This window comes from Cucurbita maxima, unplaced genomic scaffold (genome assembly GCF_002738345.1).
Source record: "Cucurbita maxima cultivar Rimu unplaced genomic scaffold, Cmax_1.0 Cma_Scf00001, whole genome shotgun sequence".
Lineage (NCBI taxonomy): Eukaryota > Viridiplantae > Streptophyta > Magnoliopsida > Cucurbitales > Cucurbitaceae > Cucurbita > Cucurbita maxima.
Genome location: NW_019272017.1, coordinates 1,057,656 through 1,067,906, shown reverse-complemented (window position 1 = coordinate 1,067,906; position 10,251 = coordinate 1,057,656). Strand labels below are relative to the sequence as shown.

At 36.0% G+C, this 10,251-nt stretch overlaps 3 protein-coding genes across 3 annotated transcripts; 1 reads left to right on the top strand and 2 right to left on the bottom strand.

The window, feature by feature from the left end:
* The first annotated feature begins 206 nt into the window (after positions 1–206).
* Positions 207–1,172, top strand: LOC111482763. The gene has a single exon (XM_023128705.1). It carries the CDS (start codon positions 210–212, stop codon positions 1,014–1,016), a length of 807 nt encoding a protein of 268 aa, XP_022984473.1. The 5' UTR covers positions 207–209; the 3' UTR covers positions 1,017–1,172.
* Positions 1,173–2,351: 1,179 nt separating this feature from the next.
* Positions 2,352–5,230, bottom strand: LOC111486904 (actin-97-like). The gene is made up of 5 exons (XM_023134070.1): positions 5,052–5,230; positions 4,234–4,303; positions 3,724–4,117; positions 2,862–3,475; positions 2,352–2,794 (listed from the first exon to the last, which is right to left on the bottom strand). The coding sequence occupies exons 2-5, from the start codon at positions 4,291–4,293 to the stop codon at positions 2,729–2,731; spliced, it is 1,134 nt and encodes a 377-aa protein (XP_022989838.1). The 5' UTR covers positions 4,294–4,303; positions 5,052–5,230; the 3' UTR covers positions 2,352–2,728.
* An 870-nt stretch (positions 5,231–6,100) lies between these two features.
* Positions 6,101–7,525, bottom strand: LOC111488655 (dof zinc finger protein DOF3.6-like). Its single transcript, XM_023136533.1, has 2 exons — positions 7,340–7,525; positions 6,101–7,225 (listed from the first exon to the last, which is right to left on the bottom strand). Exons 1-2 carry the CDS (start codon positions 7,376–7,378, stop codon positions 6,344–6,346), a joined length of 921 nt encoding a protein of 306 aa, XP_022992301.1. The 5' UTR covers positions 7,379–7,525; the 3' UTR covers positions 6,101–6,343.
* Positions 7,526–10,251: the final 2,726 nt, after the last annotated feature.

Below are 10,251 nucleotides of genomic sequence, written 5' to 3'. Positions count from 1 at the left end.
GGGGGGGGGGGGGGGGGGGGGGGATAACAGAATTCCATTTTTAAAATTATTTAATTACTACAGTAAAATTAGAAAAGAAAAAAAAAAGAGGACTAAAATTGAAAAATGACAGGAAAAAAAAAACAGAAAAACGACATATGTGTCGAGGATAAAAATGTATGTTTATTTTAATTTAAAAAAGTGGATATATATACGCAATTTTATTTGTTATGTTTTTGCCCCAAAAAAGAAGAGGCCATAGCCAGAGCTTCAAATCCAGAACTCTCCGACGGTTGAAAACAAGGAAAAATATGGAAAATAGAGAGCAGAAGAACAATAACAATCAAAAGAACAAGAAACAAAAGCAACGCCACCAATCAGGCGGCGCCACCGCCAATCCAACGCTTACCGATTTCTCCTTCAAGCCATCTACCGCTGTCAAAGGTCTCCGATTCGGCGCCCAATTCGTTGTCAAATCCTTCACAATTCGCCGAGCCTGGCCTCTTGAATTCCTCCAGCTACTTTCTCTGCCGCCGCACCACGACGGCAACAGCGACAATAACAACCAAAATCGCCTTCCGTTCAATTCCACCGCCGTGTTCCTGCCGACGAATTTCACGATTCTGGCGCACCACGCTTGGCACAATCTGACGTTCGGCCTCGGCACGAAGAAATCGAAGGTGATTCTGTTTGTGTTCGAGACGGAGGCTCTGAAGGCTGCCGTCGGCCACAGGTGGCCGGCGGAAATGACTCTCGGCGATGTGAATCGACGGCTGATTCGGGGACTGAACGGCTGTGAGATGGCTAGGTTTAAATTTAGAAAAGGTTGTTTAACTTTTTACGTGTATGCTGTCCGCGAAAGAGGATGCTTCGGATTCTCCGCCGCCGATGATTTGAAACGGATTTTGCAGGCCGTTATTGCGCTGAATGATTTTTTGGACTACACCGCCATGCTCGCGTTGCCGCATCAGAGAAATATCAGTTACGGTGGCGCCGGTAGCAGATTTAAGCCGCCGCCGGTTACCGTTGTTCATTGAATCCCGCTTCTCCTCTGCTTCTTTTTCTCTCTAAAAACTGATCCCTGAATTTCGTCCTCTGTTCATCTGTTTGGAATTGTAATTTTCCATCATTTTTCCCTGAAAATAATGTAAATTAAATCGTCAAATAAAGGGGAGAGTTCCGATTATAACAAACATTTTCGGTGTTTTTTTTCTTCTAATGTAACCATATAATTGAATGAGTAGCCATCAAATAAAATATTAAGCAGACAATGATAGTGCACACTTATTCTAACTCAATGAACAGGTTAGCTGTGAAAAATTCGGATATCATGGACAACATCGACGTATTCGGATGTCATGGACAACATCGACGTATTGGACCTCGAGTCACGTTTGCAAAAAAATATTTTAGAAAACGAAGAAATAAATTAAAAAAAATTGAAGAAGGTAACATTATATTACCATAAGTAAATAAAGAACCCCGTGACTTTTAGGGAGCATATTAGGTAGATACCTAAATCATAAAGCTTAAGATAGATAAGGTTTGAATGAATTCTTGGAGTTGGCTTTGTGTGTATTTGATTTGCACATCAACTTCCAGGGAGCAGTTGAGACATAAATGGAACAGTTATGTTTCTTCTTATGTCATTTGAATATGAGGCCTTAAATAAAATGGGTTTCTCTTCGATTGTTCTTCAACCAAAATGGAACACTCTTACTTCCATGAATTGAAGAAGAAAGTTTGTTTCTTCCTCAAAAGAACATGTCAAAATCGGTTACTCACGTACAATGGTAAGTTTTCTTTCGACATTTGCCGCTCGAAAATGAAAATATATATCTTAGCTAGTTAAACTATGTCATTGTCGAATGTTTTAGGTTAACAGAAGAAGCGACAAGTGGGAATCCATGGGCACCTTCGAAGTTGATGAGTTGTACAGAATTGTGGAGATTCTTCACAAGAGGTTTGTTTTATTAGGTCTAGTTTGTAGTAAATGTGATAATGTTATTATATTTGTGAACATGATTTCATTCGTGGGGGCCAAATTCTCAGACTGGAGAGATTTGAGGCAACAGAATGGAGAGCATCGTACAATGCAGTGATATTGGTAGAGCATGCACTAACACACATGGCCCATACAGCTTTGCAAAGGAATTTGCAAATGAATGGGCTGTTTTGAGGGAGATGGAGGGCTTCCACATCTCGCACTTCTGGAAGAGGAAGATTTTCTAATACAGGAGAGAATCAAAGCTCCTAATCTTACGTTTCCCAATCTCTAATTTCTTCTGTATTTATAATGGACAGCCCTTTGTTTCACAATCCTTCAAAGGTCAATATGAGGTTCTTGAAAAGAAAAAACAAAGAATGGAGTATCCATAAATATAATATTTTATCAAGTACGGTACTACCTGATAAAATTATATTACATACATAAATTGGTTCAGAAGAACAACAACATAAAAATGAAAACAACCCACATAAATCTAAAACCCCTATCCCTTCACAGATTTAGAGATAAATCTTGTGGGAGAATAAATTAATTAATTATAAAACATATGAAAGAATTTGAACCATTTTAGCAATCAAAATTTAGGCCTTCTTAACGTTGGGCTCCAAAATTTGAATGACAGAAGGAATAAACAAAGCTAAGGTGAAAGAGGGGGAGGAGCTGAAAAACGCTTCCATTTCAGAAGAAAACACACCATTTTTTGCTCCAATCTCTTCACCTATGAATCTTTCTATTCTTCCTTTAGAAGCATTTCCTGTGCACAATCGACGGTCCAGATTCATCATACTCTGCCTTGGCAATCCACATCTGCAATCCAAAGGGGTAAAATGTTAGCTTGTGTTGTTTTAGTTCTTATCTACTAGTGATTAACAACCTGTTGGAAGGTGCTAAGGGATGCCAGGATGGATCCTCCAATCCAGACACTGTACTTTCTCTCAGGTGGCGCCACGACCTTTATCTTCATGCTGCTAGGGGCGAGGGCAGAGATTTCCTTGCTCATTCTATCAGCGATGCCGGTGAACATGGTCGAACCACCAGATAGGACAATGTTGCCATACAGGTCCTTTCTGATATCCACATCACACTTCATGATGGAGTTGTATGTAGTCTCATGAATGCCTGCTGCTTCCATTCCTATCATGGAAGGTTGGAAAAGAACTTCAGGACATCTGAATCTCTCCGATCCGATGGTGATCACCTGTCCATCAGGCAATTCATAGCTCTTTTCGACAGACGAGCTGGTCTTGGATGTCTCCATCTCCTGTTCATAATCAAGGGCAATATATGCCAGCTTTTCTTTCATATCTCTCACAATTTCCCGCTCTGCAGATGTGGTGAAAGAGTACCCACGCTCAGTGAGGATTTTCATCAGGTTATCTGTGAGATCACGACCAGCCAGATCAAGACGAAGGATGGCGTGTGGGAGGGCATACCCCTCGTATATAGGAACCGTATGACTGACACCATCACCAGAGTCCATCACAATTCCTTCAAAGACAAAACACAAAGAACGAGTAAGCCAAGGCCAAACACGCAACAAATTCTACTGAAAAATCTTGTTCAGACTGTCAAGGAAAGAACACAACTATGTCCAATTTATGTCAAAACAGAACGTGTATTATTGTCACTTTCAAAGTATGTCTGAACAACTAAATTTGCATGGCAGCACTAGCCTCCTATGAGTTGAATAAAATTAAAACACTCACCAAGTGAAATGATTGAAGTGGGCTACTTACCAGTTGTACGTCCACTTGCATACAAGGAAAGAACAGCTTGAATGGCCACGTACATAGCTGGAGTATTGAATGTCTCAAACATGATTTGTGTCATCTTCTCACGATTGGCCTTTGGATTAAGAGGAGCCTCGGTTAGGAGAACTGGGTGTTCCTCTGGTGCAACACGAAGCTCATTATAGAAAGTATGATGCCAAATCTTTTCCATGTCGTCCCAGTTACTAACAATACCATGCTCAATTGGATATTTCAGTGTCAAAATACCACGCTTGGATTGAGCCTCATCACCAACATAAGCATCTTTCTGACCCATCCCAACCATCACACCAGTGTGGCGAGGACGACCTACGATACTAGGAAACACAGCTCTTGGGGCATCATCTCCAGCAAACCCAGCCTAGAATTCAACACAAAATCATTATTTCCTCTTAGATGAACACTGAGTTCACTGCCATTTAAACAGTGACTGCCGATAATTTATTAAGATATGTATAACTTTGTAACTCTTAATACCTTGACCATTCCCGTTCCATTATCACAAACGAGAGGCTGAATATCCTCAGAATCTGCCATCTTCTAATACCTGCGAGAAGAAAAATGCAAGTTAGAAATTTGAACAAACAACAAAAGGAAATTTAAATATCAAGTGCATCCTCTGTTCCTTTCAAGAATATACACTTCTCAGCCAGAAAAAACTGTCTACACCTACAATTGTCTACTTATTAACCAAATAAGAGTGTGGAATTGGTTGTACTCGGATGTAAAGGATACCCCCTAGTCCCTTCAAATTGCAACAGAAATAAACAACTGCATAAGACTAAGCCCCATAAAAAGATATCTTCTCCTCATTGATCTTTAGTCATCGAACAACATACATCTGCAATTCTTAAATATTTACAATAGGTACAATGGAGAAATGAAATGATCTGCCAATTGATTCTACACGTACGGAAGCTGTTTCCAGAAAACGATCAAGAAATCAATTTCATTCTTCCAGATTTTCATGACGCATGGACGATCAAACGAAATATAAAAACACAGGCATCTCCACATCCGAAATCCGCATTCCAACACGAAACAAACAAATAAGCGCGAACAAAAAAAATCCACCACATTGTCACTCCGCTTCCATTTCGTTCATCCAATACTTCATTCAAACATCAAACGTCCACAAAACAAAACAACATAATCAAAATGCACAACAACAATAGAAACAATCAAAGAAGCGGCAGATTAATCCAAACCACAAACAATAAACAAAACAAAGGCAACAGATGATAAACAAGAACTGAAACATAGATCAAAACATGAGAGAGAAATGAGAATTGTACCTTTAGACAATGCGATGCGATCCAAATGGAGGAGTGAAAGGGAAGAACGAAAGCGAGGGAAAAACAGAGAGAAAGTGAGAGAAGAATTTAAAGGGAGAAACGGAGAAGACGGATTGGATGAATGGAGGGAGATCTAATATGAACCGTTGGATCCACGAGAAAGCGTCCATTGCTGGGACTCATTACCACCTCTTGGCCACACCACCTTCCGGATTTCTAGTCTTTATTTTTGTTTTTATATATTCAACAAAAACAAGAACAATATTTTTTCCTTGTTTATTTATTTCCATTTTTTTTATTTTTTATTTTTTTACTTTTAAAAAATTATATTCTAAATTATACACCATCATAAATCTTTTTTTTTAATAAATTATTGTCCACGGTTAACATAAGGAGCCCGAGAACATCGATATAGAACATAAGTAATTATGGAGATTATAGAAGGAGCTTGAGATTGACGACTATCTAATATATTTTAAATTCAAAATTCATACAATTTGGTCGATAGTATATATCTTAATCGTCTTACGTGTCTCTCTATTTGTCGTTTCTCACCCTTTAAGAACCGTTACCTAAAGTCGGTGATAACGATCAATAGTACCCTTGTAAAAAAAACGATCCGATAGCAAAATTACTTCAGAGTGTTTTCTTACTAAACATGTGTGTCAATTTTATCAAATCTGAACCTTCCTCGCAATATTGTACAAAAAAATATTTATTGTAACTCAAAATTTTCACATAATACTTCAAACGCTCCAAATAAAACTTTTGTGTTCGGGTTTGGATTAAAGGTCTAGGACATCATTGGAGCCCCATAAATGGCAGATTTTAAGCATAAAACCAGCTATGGGTTCATAAAACAAATGTATCTAACCATGACCACACATTCCAATACCTTTAATACCCTTTTTCGTTCTAGTCGTAAACGGGAACGAAACATTTCTTATAAGGATGTAGAAACTCCTCTCCATTTTAAAATAATGAAAAGCTAAAAAATGACAATATTTGCTAGTGATAGATAACCATTTATATTAAATACCTTAGTTTAATAGATTATGCATTGAATTTCGAGAATACATAGCTAAAAACTTAGAGATAAAAGAAATAAATCTCCAAATTCAAGGGCATAATCATAACACACATGTATGTACATATCTATATCTATATATATATATATATCCCAAATTCAAAATTCAAAAAGCCTGCGAAGCTCTAGCTGGTCCATCAATGTTTGTTTTCTACTTTGAACATTTTAATGACAAAAAGAGGAAGTTCGGAAGGATTGAGGAAAATTACTGTCTGGATAAGTGTTCGGCGGAGGACGTAGCGAAGCTGTGAAGATCGGCGCCGGTGCTCCAAGTATTCGTGTCGCCGCCACCGACCCAGAATTGGAAATTCTTCCCCAAGTTCATTGCTTTACTCTCTTCCACCTTCACTGTTCCCGCCATCGCCATTCCGACGTTGTTCTCCATCTCTAATCTCGATAGCCCGTTTAGATTGTATCGAGTCGTCGCGCTTTCTGGTGGGTCGAAAGTGTAAAGTAGATTAGGTTGTTGATTATTAGCCAAGATAGGGAATTGCTGTGGTTGTTGTAATCTCCAATGGTCACCGTGAAATTCATGAATATCCGGTCCTCCGGCGGCGGCGGCGCCACTGCTTGTTGGAGGAGGTGGCGGCGGCGGAATTATCCCCAAGTTTAGGTAATTAGAGAAATTATGTAAAGATGACAAAAAGGGCAAATGGGGTTGAGCTGAAAGTGAAACTGCAGGCGTTGAATTAGCCGAGCTTGGTCGCTCGCCCGCCGTCGGAGACTTGGACCGATTCTGGGGTTTAGCCCTCTTGTTCCTCCGGCAGCCACCACCGACGGGAACATTCCTCAGCGCACCACCACGCGTCCAGTAACGACGACACGTCTTGCAAAAGTGGCGAGGCTGAGAAAGATTATAATTATTAAAGTAACAGAATTTAGTGTTGGGAGATTCACATCTAGGGCATTTTAATCCAGGCTCCGGTTGCGGAATCTTCGCCAACCGAGCACGATCGGTCATCGAAACCGGTCTGATGAACCCACCACCGCCACCGCCACCACCACCTCCACCACCACCAGAAGATGGCAGAGGTAGCAAAACCTGATCAGAATCCGGAGCAGGGTTATTTTGCTGTGGATTGGAGAACTGGGAAAAACCAAAAAACAAGAAGGATTAAGGATGGAGTATATTCAAGAACAGATAAAATAAAATTAAAAAGAAAAAAAAAAGGTGGGAATTATAGGGCTCGAAACCACTCACGGATGGCCAGTTGGGAGGAAGATCCAAAGGGAAAACCATGGTAAAAGGTTAGTGATGGTGGAGAATCACATTTGCTGGGAAACGAGAGAAAGAAGACGGCCACCAAAGTAGGGTTTCTTTACTTTATGCCTTTCTCTCTCTAGATTCTAATTTCTTAGCCATGCATGGGGTTGGGGCTAGAGAGAGAAATTGTAATATAAATTAAGCTTTTTTAGTGGGTCTTTCAGGTGAGAAAATTAATATTATTATTAATTAATTAAAATATGAATAAATAAAAAGAAGAGGAAGAAAAATAAAAAAGGTGATGGGTGGGGGAATACTATGGGTGGAAGTGTCGCAATCGAATGTACCTTTGTTTCCACTATTGCCCTTCTTTTGTTTTCTTCTCAATTATATTCTTTTATTATTTTCACTTTTTTCTTAATTCTATTTTTATATATACTTGTTAATTAAGAAAACAAAAATTAAAAATACATTTATTTTCATAACGTAAAAGTATATAGTTTTTTTTTTATTTTTATTTTTAGTTTAGTGAAGCTTTTAAAGGTAATGTATTTTTTAAAATTCAAGGATATTCAAAAAAAAAAAAACGCATTTTTAATTTTTTTTAATTTAAGAGAATTATTAAAAACGTTTGAAAATAGAATGAGTTTAGCCATATTTTTATTAATATGGAATAATATATTAAAATTCTCGAAAAATTAAAAATACCTTTATTATTAATAATATGAACTATACTTGTATTTGTCCTTATGTGATTTTTCAAAGATGACTCTTTATTATCGTATTATATTTAAAATGAAGTTATTTTTTACTCCATGATAATTATAATGACAATATAAAAATATAATGTTAAGTCAACTATTCAAGTAAATTTGAAAATAAATAAACAAATGTTAGTGGTAACAATGGCCTTTTCTTTAATTAAAAAAAAAAAAAAAAAAGTGGAACCTTTAATTAATTAAATTGAAGTGATTTGACGACAAGTCGACAATCAACAATGTCAAAATAATACAATGGCTTAACTTTAATTAAAATATTAGATTTAAGGAATTCCGACCTGTCGGTTTGGGTAAAAAAGATAATTATTCTCCTAATCAAGTTAGGTGAGCCTTCAAGTTTTCTAAAAGAAAATTAATTAACGTTTAACTTTCGTTTTTAGTTCACACAAATAATAGGACTATTTCATGCAAGAACTCGACCTAATTCTAATTTTTTATTCAATTTTTTATTTTATTTAGAAGTGATTGATTTTTTAAAAGATAAAAAAATTCAAATTGGTTTGTGCGTTGACATTTCTTATCTTGTCAACTATAATAGAATTACGATCCTGACCATACTTTTTAAAAATATTAAGAGAATTAAAAATATTTTGTGTTAATAGATGATAAATATGCGGTGAGATTTTAATTATTAATATAATATATATTGTAGACAAATAAATTTTTTTAAAAATATTTCGATAACCTAATCCAACTCAATTGAATTTGATGATTCGGATTATCTAACTTAATAAAAACAAAAAAAAAATTATAATCCAATTAAGAAAAAGGAATTTTAATTAATTTTTAAATCCCATGGTTCATAAAGGTATAGGTACTAAATTATTGGGGGTGGGGCGGAGGCAGCCGCCGGCGCGGCAGCATCGGATGCTCGTGGTCGGAAAAGTTGAACACCAAACCATTTTGGGCGGTGGGGCCACTAACTTCAAACATTATTTATGGCGAGATTTTAGCCTCAAGATTTAGTCATTTAATTTTGAGTATTTAGTTAGAAATGAATCAATAATTATAGTCCTATTTCATTAATTGCCAAAATCAACGCATTAATTACCTCGTTAAAGTTGGTATGCTCTATTTGAGTAATATTAGTGTTTAGTTAGAAACGAAACTAAAAAAAAAAAAAAAAAAAAAAATTGGTTCCAAGCTCAAATTCGATCGAAAGAGTCGACATGCATCATGGCCTCTAACTCATGGTACCTAATATCAATCTGGTTCGCTTCAACCAACTTCTCGACCATCTTATGGTAAGCTAGAGAGTATATGTATTGCGACAAAAATGATAAGGGAGAAGAAGCAAGATTCTGTTAACAAAATGTCAGTTACCACTGAATTAAGCTTACTCGAGGAAGGAGGGCCTCGTAAATGAATATGTCTAATTTAAAAGCTGATATTCAGTCTCAATCAATCATAAAAGTAAGGGAGGAAAAAAGATGGTGGATCAATCCAAATCAATAATACTCTTACCTCTTTTAACACATTTCTTCAATTTTAAACACTCACAATAATAATAATAATAATAATATATATATATATTTTTAAAAATATATTAATAGCAAAATTTTATTAGACGTAAATGTTATTTTCTTTAATTTAAAATAAAAATTATAGTATTTTTTATATTATTTTTAAAGATAAGTTTCAAATGAAATACAAAATCGATTCGTTTATTGGACGAAAAGTTAATTTAGCGAACATTCGAATCTCAATCACAACTACATCATTTTAGGTGATTGTCCCGTTGTCTTATTTATCCAATATAATAATTTTTTTAAAAATAATATGATTTTTTTTTCAAATATATTTTTATAATTTAGCCGATTCATAAGAGGTTAGTTTCAACATAAATACATTTAAAAAAAAAAAAATCTAAAGCTTCACTCCTATATGTTAAACTTGTTGGAGTCACACGAAAGTGGATAATATCAAATCATTATAGAGATTTTTTTATCTATGTAAGTAGCAACAAAATCATGTTCAGATCCGACATATTTATGTAAGTTAACAACATGTCACTTTGTCAACGACTCTACGAGAATCGGTTGACTTGGAGAGTTTTTGGTATTTACAAATTTTTAATTTTACTTATAATAAAGATTATTATTATGTTTTTTTTTTGGGGGGGGGGGGGGG